Raw genomic sequence first — 18445 nt, forward strand, 5'->3', positions numbered from 1 at the left:
AGACACAGAATCCGAAATAGGCTCCAGGCTCTACTGTTCTCTCAGCACAGAGGCTGACATGGGGCTCAAACCCAGAACTGTGAGATCATGACCTGACCAATGTCAGATGCTTAACCAACTGAGCCATCTGGGCACCCCCAAGCCTGATCTTTATTTACCTTACCTTCATTCTCTGCCCAAGTCCCCACCCCCGCTTTTTTTTTTTTTTAAGAGAGAGAGAGAGAATCTTAAGCAGGTTCCACACTCAGTGCGGATCCTATGACCCTCGGATCATGACCTGAGCCAAAAACAATTCAGTTGCTTAACCGACTGAGCCACCCAGGTGCTTCAACCGCTTGTCTCTTTATCCACAGTCCAGGGTGGGCTGGGAGGAGTTATTTGGAATGTTGACCCAGCTTAAGTGTGGGTTAAAGCTTCTTCCCTAGATGAAAAGGGCATTTTAGACTCCCCCTCCTGCCTTCCCTTAACACACTACAGTGGAGAGAAGGAGGAGACAGACAATTCTTTGCTTATAGATACAGAGTGTATTTCAGTGGCGTTCTGCCCCACCTGCACATTAATGAAAATGACAGCAGTCTTCTTCAAGGGGTGCAGATGTTGGGGAGCCTACAAAGTCTTGATTGTTTTGGGTCTTCTTGAGCAGACCAACGTTTCCCTCTGAGGTGAGAGTTGAGACCTAGGGCAAGTTCCCTGGTTGGGTAGCAAAAGCCACTATAGGACAGTGCCGAGGGCAGTGGCGTGGGTGGCTCAGGACTGAGGCAGAGTGGAGTTGCTCGGAGTGGGAGCGGTGCCGGAGTTTACTGTCTGGGGAATGGAGACCATCCAAGAAGGCCAGGCACACCTGCTTCTCAGTGGGGGAAGATTGGGCCTTGGAGTCCCCTCCTGTTTTCTCTGTCTTGGTTCGCCCTGTGGGACTTTTGGCTGGAGCCAGGCTCTTTTCTACATTTTCTCTTCTGGTATTGGCCGCCTTCGCAGCTGTAGAGAACATGGATTCCTCATGCCCTTTGCCTTTTGTCTTGGTGTTAAAACAGTGCAGAAAGGATTTCATCTTACTTCTCAAGCCAGATTCTGTAAGGCTGGGCCTCTTATTAGTATGGACTGGCATCACCTGCTGCTGCAAAACTTGACCTTTCAAAGTTTGGCCCTGCAAAGGCTTGCCCTGAATGAGTTGGCACAGGATAGACTGGCCCTTTGATGCCTGGGGCACCATAGGCTGGGCATTCTTAGAAATCATTGCTGGTTTGAGAAGGACATTGAGCTTGGTTTGACTGTCCTGCAGGTCATTATTCTTAGATTCCTTCCTCCTGGGGATTCTTGGAGGTGGCTCTGGAAGCTTAATCTGAGGGTGCTGGGTACTATGTTCACAGAAAGCATCAAGATGAAAGCTATGGCTTCGTCGCCAGGCACTGCATGGTGTCCTGTTCATCCCTTCTGGCCTCTGGGCTGCATCAGGGTGGCTTATTTCTCTTGTAGAGCAGTGCACAAGCCCGGCATCCCCTTCTCCATGGTCCCCTGCCAATTTGGGTTTCCCTGGGTCCTTTCTCTTTTCTGCCAGCATGGGAACTTGGGCTGAGTCTTTGCTCTTGCTGGGGCTTTGGGGCTCAGGGCTCCAGAGTTCCTCCAGGCTGGGGCTGTTCACACTGGCCTCAAGCTGAACACAAAGTACCTGGGCCTCTGTCATGTCGCCACTGGGTTGTGAGATCTTAGAGGCCCAATGGGCAGAACCATGGTGTACTGCTCTGGAACTAGGTTGCTTCTGGTTCTGCTGCACTGCCTTTAACTCAATGGCCAACTGTTCTTTAAGGTGGAGCCATTCTGGATCTGGGGCACGAGGAACATCTGGTGGGGTAGGGAGATCCTGGAGCAATGTTTTCCCTTGGTTGTTCAGATTCCCTGGAGACTCCTGTGTGGTTGTGTTCTCTGGGATTGCTATAGTTTGTTCTCTGGACTTCCTTGCCTTTATGGGAATTCCCAGTTGTATCTCTAGGATCTTCTTTCTTAGATGGAAATTTAATTTGGCCAAGATGGGTTTCTTGAGTGTGTAGGGCCCAGAAGTCTCTGTTTGGCTTTCTAAATGCACTGTCTCAATCATTCCTTCTACCTGCTTTTCAGCCTGGAACTCATCTGCAGTGTTTGCACAGGTGTTGTTGGCATCTTCTTCTACCTGCCCTTCAGCCTGGAACTCATCTGCAATGTTTGCACAAGTGTTGTTGGCATCTTGAAAGCATGGCCCAAGACTCAGACATTTCTCTTCAGATGAGATCATCTGAGTCAGAGGTTCAGTTGGGAATTTTCCAGATCCAGGCACCATTCCTGTGATCACATCTTGGGTAGTGATTGCTGGTCCCATGGCCCTAGAAAGAGCCACATAATAAAGAGCAGGCAGCCCTGACAAGAAGGCCAGATACTTGTGCCGCAAAGTCGTCTCCAGTTTCTCAATGGCTCCCTCAGACAGGGCTCGGGGCAGCTTAGGGTGTTCAGTGACAGCATCTCGTGAGGCTTGTTGCCGTTGGTCAAGGGCCATTGGCATCCAGGGTATAGCTTTCTCTTGTGGGGCAGGGTCAGTTGCTGCCTGCAGCTCCAAGGGATTGCTTTCTGGGATGCAGGTTAAGGGAGCCACTTGCAGGTCCCCAGGAATTATGTACTGCCAAGAGCTGTATACACAAGCAGGGACCTTGCCCTGGTGGATCTGCCCACATTTGGAGTTGATGTGGCTCTGTAATATTGCCTTGGCCTGGTCAAAAAAGTGTGGCATGGGGACTGACACTGGGTCTGTGAAGGGTGAGAATGGGTCACCGGCCCCAGTGTTTTCTAGGGCTGTAGGTTGGGGAGCACTCATGTTGGCTAGGGCTGTGCTACTCCAGGACAGAGTTGACTGATCAGTGGGGGACAGGAGCAACTGGATGGACTCCTGGATCTTTTGGGGCAGGCCCCAACGATGGTGAATCAGCTGCCTCTGGAGATGGAATTCCAGCAGCCTCCGGGCATGTTCCGGAAAGAAGAGTAGTTTTCTAGTGAGGACTGTGATGGGCTTCACTGGCCAAAAACTTTTCACTGTCTCTGGAGACTGGGCTTTGCCACAGGGCCTATACTGTATGGGGCTCTGGCTGTGCTGAGGTCTCTGGAAAACCGCTGGCAAGCCCCACTGAAGCTGGAGCTGCTTCTGCAGCAGGTGCCACTCCAAGGCATCACACTCAGCCAGCGTCAATAATGGAACACTGATCTGAGCTTGTTGGTAATCAGATGGAGTGACCCAATTTGGGGAAGATGGGGAAGAGGGTGGGACTGATTGGGGTACAGTTTTAGGCAGCAGGGGGAGGACAGAGAGTTCCTTGAAGAAAAGAGCATCCTTCAGGGGGTGCTGGGATATGCTCCCATTTGTGGAGCAGTTTTGAGAACCTATTAATGTGTTGACCAGGGACTCACTGTGCAGAGAAGGGTGGCCACAGAATAGCTGGCTGTATTTCTGCTGCAGATGGGCCACTGAGTCATGAGCCTGGTGCCCAGGATGTGGATAGAGACGATGTGATTCTTTAAGGGCTGGAGACAGCAAAGCCAGAGCCATATGGTTTGGGATTTGCTGGTGGTGCTGTCTTTGTTCTGGGTCCATAGTGGACCATTCAGAAACCCAGAAGGCCTGGGTAGGCTGGCTGCCCATAAATGGACCCCAGTTCTGGTAGGAATAGGTCCCCAGTTTTTCAACAGAAAACTTAGAAGTATCATTTGGGATGAAAGAAGTTGGTTGGTCATTTACACGTTGGCAAAAGAATGGTGGGTTTGGCATAAGCTGCCTTAGGGACTCCTCCACACGTCTGGGAAGCCCCCATCTCTGGAAATGCATCCATTTTTTCACATGTACCTCAAGAAGCCTCAGGACTTCAGGACTGAGGAATGGCAGGTTGGCAGGGAGGACAGTAACCATATGTAAGGCCATAGGGTGTGTCTGGGTAGTGAATTCGTGGTTTAGGGTGTGCAGAGTGACCTGGGAATTCAAGGGCTGCTGCCCTTGGTTCCCGTAGACATGGTTGGGGGTGTTCTGCATCATCTCCTGCTGGTTCACTGTTAACCTAGCCTCCTCAAGTCTTGAGCAAGACATAGTCTCTTGGCCCCTGGGCACCCCAGTTATTTGAAATTCTTGCCCCAGCTGGTGGTGTTCAGCCCAGTAATTGTGTACCCTGGCTGTACCAGTCGACTGGGCAGCTGACTGTGTTAAGCATTTCTGATCTATTGATTGCAACACTGGGGGTGTTACAGATGGATATACAAGTGCTTTGGAGTGTAGGGAACATTGGTCCAGATTCTGTTCTAAAGACACATTAGACATGGACAAAATCTCTAGGCAAGAGGACCCCTGCAATGGCTCTGATGAAGGGGGACAGATCAGGGTGTTCTCACCCGCCAGCAACTGCTGAATCTCCAGAGCCATAGAATTGCAGATTTGGCAGCAGGTATCTGCACACAGGAGCCGTCGCACACTTCCCTCCTGAGGAAGCCAGCCCTGGCTGGGAAGGGAAGATGGCAACCATTACTGATGGGTTGACACCTGCCTCTTTGAATGTGTGTGGCTTGGAGATTGCCCTCCCCTAGTCCTGGAAACGTTGGGGCTTGTACCCCCAGGGTATTTACCCATCTCCTCTTCCTCCAAGGAAAATGCCATTGGCAAGTTATGTTGGGCTGGGCTGAGGGCCTGGGCCTTGTTGGGCAAGGTCTCAGACAGCCCATGGGAGCACAGGGCCATGACAGACTGGGAGGTGGGGTGAGTTCTCTGTTGACCTGTGTTGAGAAGCTGAACTAGGAGAAGGGAACCAGGGTGTAGGGTGGGAGCAGGGGAACCAATGTTTAGCTGATGTGGCAGCATGAAGAACATGACCAGGAGAATCTGGAGTCAGTCTCCTTTGGGGTTAAGAAGGCCACAGCCTATATGCAGTATTTCTAAACTGTGAAAAATGAGGTCTTTGTGGGAACTCTGAATTCAGAGACCATGGGGTGTCCCAGCTCCTGTTCATAGCATCCCTTCAGAGCCAGTCCCATTCTCTAGAGACTTTAAGAAGAGGATGACAAGCTCTTTCCTGAGGGCTGTCCCAGGAACTGGCCTCCCCTAAGACAAAACCATGGAGGTAATGTCAACAGGTTCCACAGGTCTGCCCTTGAATGATTGTAACTGTAAAGGGAATATGACATTGGAATTTAGTTATGCACATATTTGTCTATTCTCTTGACTGGATAACTTGTCTTGTGGCTGAGTGCAAACTCATGTAGAGTCTTTAATGAATTACATACTAGTGAAATCCTGAATTCCAGGACCACTGTGAACTGAGCCCATAGCAGAACTGGGAGACTCCTCTCTCCTGAGACACCTGGTCCCCCTCTGCCCTGGCAACCCTCTCAACTGTGCTCAGTGTCCACTTGTGTCTTACTCCCACCCAGCCATTATCCCTCTCCTCATCCCTTCCCCAGGCCAAGCACAGAAATGATGACGGGCCAGGCTGGAGTTTGGAGACTGCAAAGAGCAAGTGGTCACCTTTTCATGACAGAGAGCAGCTCCCATGGCTTCTCAGCTTCTTCCCAGGAAAGTCGCCTAGCTGAGATACCAGGAGAGAGTGTTACAAGGAATGAGAGGATACAGGGGCGTCCTATGGGAAGTTGAAGGGATGTCCTATAGGAAGTTGAAGGCCTTTGAGTAAGAGGAGATTCGAAAACCCAACAGTAAATGCTCTCAGGCATGTCTGTGTACAACTTAACCAGTTGTATCATGCTGTCCTGGACCTAATCTCATTTGATCATCAAAACCACACTGTGAGTGAGGCAAGATCATCAGATGCCCATTTCATGGATCACAGAGTGATCGATGAAGTGACTTCCGTAGGATTGTAAAACTAGTAAATGACACAGGAAAGGGCTTCTGTTCTAATTCCTCATTCCTCATTCCCAGGAGCTGGGGTAAGATGAATTTTGGAACATTCCCAGCCTCTGATATCCCAAGAAAATCTGGAAGAATTCATCAGCTGGGGCAAATGGACCCTTCAGTGGTTAGAGAACCTGGCTCCTGGCACCAAGAGTCATAGAGAGACACACATCAAGGGAATTTTGCCCATGGTGAGGGGAGTCAGAACAGAGTTGGAACCTTACCTCTAAATGCTGCATCTCTTATCCTGACTCTTCGGTGACGCTTAAAGAGAAAATGTTAAGAGTATGAAGATGGGACACTTTTTTTTGGGTCATCTTTAAAATAAGACAAAGCTGGGGCACCTGGGTGACTCAGTCAGTTAAGTATCCAACTATAGCTCAGGTCATGATCTCACAGTATGTGGGTTCGAGCCCTGCATTGGGCTCTGTGCTGACATCTCAGCCTGGAGCCTACTTCAGATTTCTGTGTTTCCCTCTCTCTCTACCCCTTCCCCACTCACGCTCTGTGTCTCTCTTTCAAAAATAAAATAAACATTAAAATTTTTTAAAAAACAAAATAAGACAAAGCTAATATACATTTCCCAATCCCTTTCTATGTATGTCTATATTTTATTGGCTTTTCTAACTTCCCTTTCCATACTCATTTCACCTCAACATTTCTCTTCTCTGCTTGCTTCTTATTTATTTTGAGGATTTTCCATACTCGATACCTCTCATTTATTTCCCAAGTTATGCATGAGGTTTATGATGAAGCAAGAGAAAGAGTGGGACAGATTAAAGAGTGTGTAGGTATAATAGCCAACAGATTTGTGTTAAAAATGCCTATACAGACTACCAACCAGAAAAATCCCACTTTTTGGGAGGTAGTCTGAGATCCAGGGATTTAGAATCCATTTCATCTAGGTCTCAACCCAAGCCACATTGAGAGGTGTTTAATTTCAACTAGACTACACTGGAGGATGGTCTGGTAATGAATTATTTTTAGTCTCTGAGAAGTACCACATGAGAGTTACTGAATGCATGGTATGAAAATTGGGGGTGGTGGTGGTAAAAGGAGAGACTCTGAGATCTTAAAAGCTTATCTGAGGCTTTTTAGTTTAATCATGGTCATAACGTTTCCCTACCGGGCAGCAGCTCCTTTGAGGTTCCAGCCTTAATCCATGGTAACTCCTTTTTACTTGCCAGATAATTAGGAGAATGATGAAGATGAAGACATAGACATGTAAGGTATACTCGAAATCCCACAGAACAAAAGTACTTCTCAACATGGTCTAAACCTCATTAGCATGAGGAGACCAACCATCCCTATATCTAGGCATTCAGAGTCCTGGTGCCTGATGACTCCTAATGCTATGCCTTGTCATCTCCACCTCATAGATGATGGAACTAGGCCACCAGACTGCATCACAAAGACCTTCTGTTTCACAAGGCACATGCAGTGTCAAAGACTTAGGGAAGCGTATATGGTGATTTAGTCTGTAGATGAGGGAGTCCGGTTGTCTGTAATGGTTACAGAGCCTGGGACTAAAAGTGTCTTCTCATAGACAGTGTCTATGCCTCCACTTTGTCCTCAGTCTGCACACCCTACACCAGCCTGATGTCTTGACTCTGTCGTTTACAACTATCTGGTCACCTGTCCCACAACTGAATTTCTGAGTGTTTAGGGATATAGTGCACCTTTTGAGGAAGAGTGGCTGGGACAGAGGAATCTCCACTAACTCCCCTCCCTGTACTGGAAATATAGCTGAGAAGCACACATGAGCTTAGGGAGGGCAGAGTCTGGTTATGGCTTGGGAATGGAGAACTTTGATATTAACAGGCATTGGGTGATGGGGAATCAGAAGTATATGAAGGGGACCATGGCTTATAGGAGGAAAAGGGCAAGGTGACATCTTTCAATGAGATTGTAGGAGGCAGGAAGGAATGCTTCCCAGTCTGTGTGGCCTCAAGCTTACAGATAGGTGGGAAGAGATATAAACACTGCCTTCCATGGAGATATACTAATGAGATTCACTTATTGAGCTCCTTAAAAGTTGGTTTTCTAGAGCTGTTTTTAGAATTCTGTCTCCTCATGGATATGACTACCTGCAGAGAGGGGTTAGTTAGTGGCTACTTCTGACTTAAGGTGATAAACTAGTTGCTGATCATGATTAAATCTATTCATCTACTCTGGATATATGTTGTTTGCCTGAAGGAAGCTTGTTTTTGTTTGTTATTATTTTCTTTAACCTGAAGTTTGAAACCTTTATCAGGCCAGTAGTTTTCTAATTCATTCCCAGGGCCCAACACTTCTATTCTCTTCCCATTTATTTATACATTTATGCTACCTGCTTGACCTCTGTGGTTATTGGCATATTTCCCCAACAACGGAATTTCTGAATTTCCTTCAGAATCTTACCCTGGTAACAGCAGTCTCACAGCCAAAAAACCCCTGTGCTCAAAATCTCTGAAGAAGCTATTTTGGTCCCTCCTCCAACATCCAGTCCTCCACCCTGCTGGCATGGTGAGCCTTTAGTTTATGTTCATCCCTAAGATGGGCAGTGTCAAAGGTACAAAGACATTTGAGTCATTGTTGCCTTCTTGCTCTCCAGACACTTAACTGTCTGGTTTCCAAGATAAGACTAATTCACAAAAACAGGATCCAATAATCTAGAACAATCAGAACTATACACTCATTTGCAAAGCCTAGGTTATAAACATCCCATTTCAGAGGAGAGAAACCATAGTGATGATCAGGGTGGTCAGAGAGGGCTCCTGGGTAAAGTGACATAGGAGTTGGGTCTAAAAGTGCAGGCTGTGGGGGAAGGAGCATGTTGCAGATGGGAGAGAAACTTACAAACAAATGCAGAACACAGAGCAATGGGCTATGGAGTGCATTTGGCGGTAAGAAATGCAGTCTATCTCTAGTAGAGGTGTAGATGGGTGGATGGGAGAGGACCTGTGGTGAAAGATTAGAGTAGCAGGGATGAGGTCTCTTGCTGGAGGACCAGTGCATGTAAGTGATTTTAATCACTGAAATTGTATTTTAAAAAGTATATACATATATATATATATATATGTATATATATATATATATATATATATATATATATATATATATACACACATAGTACAATATTCAGTGGACAGGATAAGGTATATAGTAAATATGTCTTTGCTCACACTTGTCTCTCATTCTCCAGTTTTCCTTCTCAAGCCAGTTATTCCTATCAGATTTCTGTGTATCTTTCCAAACTAGTCTAACATAGCCAAAAACAAATGAATTATGTTTTTCTTCACAAATGGAAGTGTAGTATGAACAGTTTCCCCTTTTATTTCATTTATTTTTTTTCAATATATGAAATTTATTGTCAAATTGGTTTCCATACAACACCCAGTGCTCATCCCAAAAGGTGCCCTTTTATTTCATTTAATAATATACATAATCTTATAATACCATTATGTTAATGACTGTAATGTCTTCCTTGATATGACCATAACACAACTCATCTTCAATTCTGTATTAATGGATATATAGTTATTCACAGTCTTTTGTTCTGAATAATAATGTTGACACAAACCTCATATATATTTATAAATCTATGTACACATGTAGGAAAAATTCCTGTGAGTGAATTGACATGTTAACAATATTAAGTCTTCTGATCCATGGATATGGTACATCTTTCCATTTATTTAGGGTAGCTTTAATTTCTCTCAAAAGTGTTTTATACTATTTCGTACAAGTCTTGCACATATTTTGTGCATTTATCCCTATTTCACATTTTATGATGCTATTATAAGTGATATTGCTTTTTAATTTTAATTTCTAATTTTTATTGTTAGTATGTAGAAATAGAGTTTGTTTGGATATCTTTGTTATATCCTGAAATCTTGTTAAATTCACATATTAGTTGTAATAGTTTTTTTCAGTAAATTCTTTAGTATTTTCCAGAATGATGATAATGTTGTCTGACAAATTTATATCTTCTTTTCCAATTTGACTGCCATTTATTTCTCTTTTTTACCTTATTTCACTGATTAGAAAATTTACTATAATGTTGAATAGAAGTGGTGAGAGTAGACATTTTTGCCTGAACTTTGAACTGAACTTAGGGGGGAGGCATTATTTTTCCATTCTGCTCCTCAGACTTGATAATTTCAAATGTACTATCTTTATGTCTGCTGATTTTTTCTTCTGCCTGCCCAAATCTGCCATTAAATTCCTCTAGTGAACCTTTCCATTTACTTACTGTATTTTTCAGGTTCAGATTTTCTTTTTTTTTTTTTTTTTAATAATTTCTATCTTGGGGCACCTAGGTGGCTTAGTCAGTTAAGCATCCAACTTCGGGTAAGGTCATGATCTCATGGTTCATGAGTTTGAGCCCCGTGTCAGGCTCTGTGCTGACAGCTTAGAGTCTGGAGCCTGTTTTGAATTCCTTGTCTCCATCTCTCTCTCTCCCTCCCATGCTCATGTTCTGTCTCTCTCAAAAGTAAATAATCATTAAAAAATTTTTAAAAAGTGATTTCTATCTCTTTGTTGATATTGTCATTTGCTCATTTCTGATTTCCTCTAGTTCTTCATCTGTGTTTTCCTTTAGTTCTTTGAGCATATATAAGATAGTTGTTTTACCAGACCACTTTCTTACACTATACACAAAAATAAATTCAAAATGGATGAAAGACCTAAATGTGAGACAAGAAACCATCAAAATCTAGAGGAGAACACAGGGAGCAACCTCTTTGACCTTGGCTTGAGCAACTTCTTACCTCGCTGAAGGCAAGGGAAACAAAAGCAAACATGAACTATTGGGACTTCATCAAGACAAAAGTTTCTGCAAAACAAAGGAAACAATCAACAAAACTAAAAGGCAGCCTGTGGAATAGGAGTAGGTATTTGCAAACAACATATCTGATAAAGGGTTAGTATCCAAAATCTATAAAGAACCTATCAAACTCAACACCCCAAAATCAAACAGACCAGTTAAGAAATGGGCAGGCGTACCTGTGTGGCTCAGGTGGTTAAGTGTCCAACTTTGGCTCAGGTCATGCATGATCTCACAGCTCGTGAGTTCAAGACCTGCATTGGGTTCTGTGCTGACAGCTCAGAGCCTGGAGCCTGCTTTGAATTCTGTGTCTCCATCTCTCTCTTTGCCCCTCCCCTGCTCCTGCTCGCTGTCTCGCTCTCTCAAAAATAAATAAGCATTAAATTTTTTTAAAAAAAGAAATTGGCAAAAAACATGAATAGACACTTTTTTCCAAAGAAGACATCCAGATGGCTAACAGACATATTAAAAGATGCTCAACGAGAGAAAGAGAGCGCGTGCACACACACACATACACAAAGCAGGGGGGAGGGGAAGAGAGAGGGAGAGACAGAATCCCAAGTAGGCTCTGTACCTTCAGTGCAGAGCCTGATGCAGGGCTCAAACTCGCAAACCTTGAGATCAGGACCTGAACTGAGATCAAGAGTCTAATGCTTAACTGACTGAGCCACCCAAGCATCCCCTTAATATTTCTAAGTTGAAATATTTTAGCATTTGGGGCCATACAGTATCCCAAAACTACTCAATTATGCTGATGTGGCCAGAAAACAGCCCAACACTAGATAAACAAATGGGGTTGGTTGTTCCAATATAACTTTGTTTACAAACACAGGTAGCCAGCCCATAGGCCATGGTTTGCCAACCCCATTGAATGTTGTGTGCTTCAGTAGTTTGTTTCTCCTCACTGCTGAGTAGGATGCCATGGTAGGAATGTGCCAGTTTATTTATCATTTGCCAGCTGATGATCACGAGGGATGCTTCTAGTTTCTAACTATCATGAATAAAGCCTCTAAGAACACTCTTGTAAAAAAAAAAAAAGATGCTCAACATCACTCATCATCAGAGAAATATAAATAAAAAACACATTGAGATACCACCTCATACTTGTCAGAATGGCTAAAGTTAACACAAGAAACAACAGGTGTTGGCAAGGATGTGGAGAAAGGGGAACCCTCTTGTATGGCTGGTGGGAATGCAAACTGGCACAGACACTCTGGAGAACAGTATTGAGGTTCCTCAAAAAAACAAAAATAGAACTACCCTATGATCCAGCAATTGTACTATTAGGTATTTACCCAACAGATACAAAAATATATATTCGAAGGGGTCCATGCACCCCAATGTTTACAGCAGCATTATCAATGATAGCCAAAGTATGGAAAGAGCCCAAATGTCTGTTGACTGATGACTGGATAAAGAATATGTGGTATTGGGGCGCCTGGGTAGCTCAGTCGGTTAAGCGTCCAACTTCAGCTCAGGTCGTGATCTTGTGGTCCGTGAGTTCGAGCCCCGTGTCAGGCTCTGTGCTGACAGCTCAGAGCCTGGAGCCTGTTTCAGATTCTGTGTCTTCCTCTCTCTGCCCCTCCCCCATTCATGGTCTGTCTCTCTCTGTCTCAAAAATAAATAAAGGTTAAAAAAAATAAAAATAAAATAAAAAGGATATGTGGTATATATATATACAATGGAATGTTACTCAGCCATCAAAAAGAATGAAATCTTGCCATTTGCAATGACATGGGTGGAGCTAGAATGTATTGTGCTAAGCAACATAAGTCAATCAGAGAAAGACAAATACTATATGATTTCAATCATATGTAGAATTTAAGAAACAAAACAAATGAACATATGGGAAGGGGGAGGGGAGAAGAGAAGGAAACAAACCATAAGAGACTCTTAACAATAGAGAACAAATTGAGGTTTGATAGAGGGAGGTAGGTGGGAGATGGGTATTAAGGAGGATATTTGTTGTGATGAGCACAGGGTGTTGTATGTAAGTGATGAATCACTGAATTCTCCTGAAACCAATATTTCATTGTATGCTAATGAAAATTTAAAGATAGTTTTTTTTAACATTTATTTTGAGAGCATATGCATGTGGTGCACAAGCAGAAAAGGAGCAGAGAGAGAGGTGGGAGAGAGAGAGAATCCCAAGCAGGCTCCAGGCTGTCAGTGCAGAGCCCAGTGCAGGGCTTGATCCCATGAACTGTGAGATCATGACCTGAGCCAAAACCAAGAGTCAGATGCTTAACAACCCAGGCAACCCAAAGATAGTTGTTTTAAAATCTTTGTCTAGTTAGTCTAATGCCTGTGCTTATTTAGGGACACTTCCTACCATGTTGTTTTCTTTCTTTAAATGGGCCATACTCTCCTGTTTCTTTGTATTCCTTGTAGTTTTCTTTTTTCTTTCTTTCTTTCTTTCTTTCTTTCTTTCTTTCTTTCTTTCTTTCTTTCTTTTTTTGAAAATTGGGCATTTGTGAAAACAGCTACCTCTCTTAGTCTTTGCAGACTTGCTTTATCCTGGAGTAGTCCTTTTCTAATTAGCTGGACATGCTCTGAGCCTAGGGATAAGCTCAAGGTAAAAATGTAAGGTTTTTACAGGCCTTTTCTGAAGCCTGTCTTGACTGGGCCTGATCATGGCTTTTTCAATTCCCTTGTACACATGGCTGCTTCTAAATGTCTCAGTCTTTCAAAGAATCTCACTCCAGCTTACCTTTGGGGCCTTTTATGGTCTATTTTATGTCTGTACTCATAATCTTTTGTCCATGGGGTTTGTAGTCCCCTTGCAGCATTCATGAGTAGCATCTACTTCTTCTCTCTGCATGAACTCCAAATTAGGGGAGGTAGATCAGCCCTTCAGACAGCTCCCAGATAGGTTCAAATGTTCACATAAAGTCTGCTCTGCTTCCTTTGGTTTGAGGAAGGGAACTGGTGGTTGGGTTGCCACTCCCTCTAGATCAAAACCTTACCCCACTGGGGAAGGGGTGTGGCAAAGGCAAGTAAAAACATCATAAAATTTCTACAGTTTTGAATGTGATTTTTTTTAATGTTTATTTATTTTTGAGACAGAGAGAGACAGAGCATGAACGGGGGAGGGGCAGAGAGAGAGGGAGACACAGAATATGAAGCAGGCTCCAGGCTCTGAGCTGTCAGCACAGAGCCCGACGCAGGACTCAAACTCACAGACTGTGAGATCATGACCTGAGCCGAAGTTGGAGGCTCCACCGACTGAACCAGCCAGGCGCCCTGAATGTGATTTTTTTTAATTGTACATTTTCTTGGTTGCTATAGACCTTTGACTATTTTCCAGAGCTCCTATAAAGTTATTACAGTTGTCAGTTTCTGTTTGTTTTTTGATGTTTCCATGGGAGAGTGAGGATTTGGAACTTCCTAGTCTCCACATTTTTCCATAAATATTGTTGAGCTTTGTTTCATAATTCAGTTAAGTTACTTGGAAACAGTTTGATCCTTTCAGGTATTCCTTATAAACCTTATTAGGCAGATCCTACCAACATTCAGTCCAGGATTAATTTTTACTTACTTCCGAGGCAAGGCCTTTGTTTATACTCTATCCAATGTCCCATTTATTTTGAAGTTTTCTACTTTATCTGTTGGAATACATACTCTATCTACCTCTGTGTGATCTCTGACTATTATGCCTTTCTGTCCTTTCATGTTTTTAAAAAAATCTTATCTCAGGTACTTTTCTTATATGCATGTACTGACTAGTCCTCTGCTGAACACTTGAAGGAGACCCTCTTCAGATCTCAGGAGTTCTCTGTCCATCCCTTTCTTCTTAGATACTATGCCTTGGCCATCTCTGACTCCCAGCTCCATATTCTCAACTCATAGACTGTCTAGTTCTACCTGAGCTCCTTCTTACTATACCACAAACTGAGAACTTTGTCCAGGCCATAAGCTTACACCATTGCAGGGCTCACCTCATTGTTTTCCCATCTCTCAGTGATCACTAGCATTTATTGCTTGGTGTCTAATGTCTTAAGAGCTATTGTATATTTTGTTTAGTTCTGTTTTTGCTGTAGATAGTAGGGTAAATGTGGCCCTGTTACTCTATCTTGACTATAAGTGAGAGTCTCAGCAGAGTTGTAAAGTTTTCTTTCTATGGTTCCTGCTCTATTTTAATTAGGATTCATTCCTGTTTTTATTTTATTTTTGCTATTGTAAATAAGTGCTGTTCAATTCTATTTACTAACTTCATAAAAAGGATTAAAATTTTTAGTTTATTTTCTTTGGTTTCCATCATCAGAACACAATAATTTTATATCTTTCATTCTAATTTTTATTTCTCTTTTTTCCTTGTCTAATTTTATTGGCTAGCACAGAATTGACCTGCTCCTGACTTTAGTGAAAATGTAGATATTGATGATTATTGCAGTGAGATTTTTAAAAATTATTAAAGATGTGGTGTGTATATGTGTGTGTGTATATATGTGTGTGTGTGTGTGTGTGTGTGTACATACACACACACACACACACATGCACAATGGAATATTACTCAGCCATAAAAAGAATGAAATCTTGTCATTTGTAACAACATGCATGGAGCTAGACAATATTATGCTAAATGAAATAAGCAAGTCAGAGAAAGACAAATACCATAGGATTTCACTCATTTGTGGGATTTAAGAAAAAACAAACAAGCAAAGGGGAAAAAACAAAGGAGAGAGGCAAGCCAAGAAATAGACTCTTAACTATAGAGATCAAACTGATGGTTACCAGAGGGGAAGTGGTTAGAGGGATGGTTAAATATGTGATGGGGCTTAAGGAATGCACTTGTTGTGATGAACACCAGGTGTTGTATATAAGTGTTGAATCACTAAACTGTACTCCTGAAACAAAATACTACACTGTATTTTAACTAACTGGAATTTAAACAAAAACTAAAATAAAAAAGAATTGTATGTGTGTGTCTGTTGGGTATGTAAGTGAGTGTGTAATCATGTTAAGGGTTCTATTTTATATACAATTCCTATGAAGAGTAGTTGTTGAATCCACTTCAGATAATAATGGAGTAACTGAACTTCATTATCCCTCTGGTTGTAAAGAAATACAAAATTAGACAAAATACATGCACAAATTGTTTGGACAGTAAGCACAGTGGACTTTGGCCTTTTAGACAGAAGAAACACATGAGGAAAGCTGCACAATTGCCCCAGCTTTGTCTGGGGGCACCTTGTGGACTATAGTGCTGGAACGAGGCCCAAACAGAGCACCATTATATTGCTGTGCTCTGGAAGTAGAGACAAGTCCTTCTGGCTTTTGAGTTTTTCTGCACCTGTGCAGAAAAGGAGCACTGGAAATGTGGATAGTGTGTCCTTTAAGTCTCTGGCTGAATGATAATCTGCACATGTATAGAATGAGATTCTGTAAGATCTAGTTAAGGACAGCTGCTAGAGAGGTGTGAGCTGAACTGAATTTCTGGAGGCCCCACAGTTCTATTAGACATAGGAGTCTAGTGGGGAAGTCACTGGACATCATGGACACTCAATTGGCCCTCCAGAAAGGCCATACTGTAGGATAGGACCACTCTAGACCTAGATAAGGGCCACTCTAGTCCCACAATAACAAAGGTTAGAAAAATCCTTGAAAAAAGAGTTATTGATGCTAATATATTAACTGTGTGCAAAAACAAACCTCTGTATTCTCTAAATGTGAGGCAAAGGTACGAAAGTTATGAGATTAGCTTTGAACATCTTCGTATGCCATAAAGTATAGAAGTGCTCAAAGAATCATGAAGATATCAAAAGGGCACAGCAGCCACCTTAAAGTCGCTGCCACTGACCAAGTATTGGACAATTTGAGCATCAGAATAAAGACTGATAATAATGAATTATAACATATTGAATGGAATGAAATAAGAATTAGTTTATACTGATATAAATAAATATGAGAGAAAGGAAAGTTCCTTATAGAAGAATGCCAACTTACAAATATAGAAGGAATGATGATGTTAGAAAGTCTATAATTGCTCCAGCTAGTGTGTGAAAGTTTGAGGAAGGAAGGAGTATTTTCATAGATTCATTGTGTCTTTCCACAAGTTAAGGAACCACCTTAGCCAAAATCAAACATCGTCAATATTGGGACAAATCAAATCACATGCCTCCTGCTTCAATGCATTGAGAAGAACACAGTATCACTTCTGTTGTATAATGGTCAAAAAGCAAAACTTTAATCTAATCATGAAGAAACATTGGACAAATGGAGGGATATCCTACAAAATAACTGGCCTGTACTCTTCCAACAGTAAGAGACAAGACAACTAAATGCAATGCATGAGGAAAAAATTAGCTATAAAGGACATTAGGGGAGTTATTATCAGTTTTGCTCTTTAGAAATCACTTTAGTTGCTTTTTGGTGGAAAGACTTTAGGGGAGCAAGAATAGACAAGAGACCATTAGGATGCTGTAACTAGCTCAAAATAGACATGGTTGGAGTTTAGATGGGATTTTTAGCAGTAGATTTGGTAAGAAGTTGTGAAATGTAGGATGTATTTTGGAAACTCTTCTATTGGTGGATTGAATGTTGTGTGTTAAGGTAAAAGAAAGAATTAAGGAATATCTCTAGGTTATTATTGGCCTGAGGAATTGGGTGGGTGGTGCTATTTAATGATAAAATAAAGGCTTGGGGTATATGGATTTTGGGGGATGGAGGTCTCACCTAGAAATATAAACTTAAAAGTCAGTAGCTAGACATAATTGGAACTGTGTGGCCAGATAAAATCTTGGAGAAGGTACAACTAGAGAAGAAAAGAAAATTAATCAGGCCAAACAATTTAAGGTCAGGTAGAGGAGGAAGAGCCAGAAAAGGAAATCAGAAGGAATGGATGGTGAGTTTGAAGTAAAAAAGAGGGTGTAGGCTTCCAGAAGCTTTAGGAAGAAAGTATTTCAAAGTAAGGGGAATAGTCAGCTGTGTCAAATGCTATTGAAAGGCCTAGTAAGAATAAAACAGAAAATGATCATTGATTTTGGTATGATATGACTCATTTGTGACTCTGATAAGGTCCATTCTTGTAGAGCCATGGGGAAAAAAAGCCTGGTTAGAGGAGGTTCAGCAAACAAGTGAAAAAAGTAGGGCAAATGAGTACAAATTTTAAAGAAATTTTGCTGTAAAGGAAAAACAAAAGAATTGCAAAAGAATTGTTTGGTAACTAGGAAGGGTATAGGATAAAGGGAAGTGTGTGTGTGTGTGTGTGTGTGTGTGTGTGTAGGGGGGAAAGGAGGGAAGGAGGGAGAGTGGGAGAGAAGGAGGGAGGAAGGGAGAAATTTGATAGTACTACTACATATTTGTGTGTTGAGAATTATCTAGATAGGAAGAAATTGATGGAAAGATGGAGGGACTACTTGATGCAGTTTAGTGTAGAGAATAAGGAATATTATGTGAATACAGAAGGAGGAATTTTGGTAGAATTTGTAATGAGAAAATGAGAAAATTTCTTTTCCAAATATACTTATTTTCTATATGAAATTATAGTTGTTCTTCACCTGAGTGTTAGGGGGGGAAAGTGGTATAGATATAAAGAAAGTGAGAATGGGAAATGGCTGACTTGGAAGAATTATGGTAATAAATGTAATATGAATCCAGTCAGCATTGTTAAATGGTTTTCTCCTCCAAGATTCAGCAGCTGTGTGAACTAGAGATTATTTAGTTTGGCCAGAATATGATTTTTACCAGGCAAGAATTATGGACAGAAAAGAGAAGCAAGGGGCTTTAAAAAG

General features: G+C 42.3%; 1 protein-coding gene across 1 annotated transcript; it reads right to left on the reverse strand.

The window, feature by feature from the left end:
- Positions 1-676: 676 nt before the first annotated feature.
- Positions 677-7175, reverse strand: SPATA31F1 (SPATA31 subfamily F member 1). Its single transcript, XM_047065823.1, has 4 exons — positions 7032-7175; positions 6130-6169; positions 5522-5582; positions 677-4502 (listed from the first exon to the last, which is right to left on the reverse strand). Exons 1-4 carry the CDS (start codon positions 7173-7175, stop codon positions 677-679), a joined length of 4071 nt encoding a protein of 1356 aa, XP_046921779.1.
- Between the last annotated feature and the right edge of the window lie 11270 nt (positions 7176-18445).

The sequence above is a fragment of the Lynx rufus genome, unplaced genomic scaffold (genome assembly GCF_022079265.1).
Source record: "Lynx rufus isolate CCGP_SWC_20201006 ecotype Redwood Valley unplaced genomic scaffold, mLynRuf1.p SCAF_10, whole genome shotgun sequence".
Lineage (NCBI taxonomy): Eukaryota > Metazoa > Chordata > Mammalia > Carnivora > Felidae > Lynx > Lynx rufus.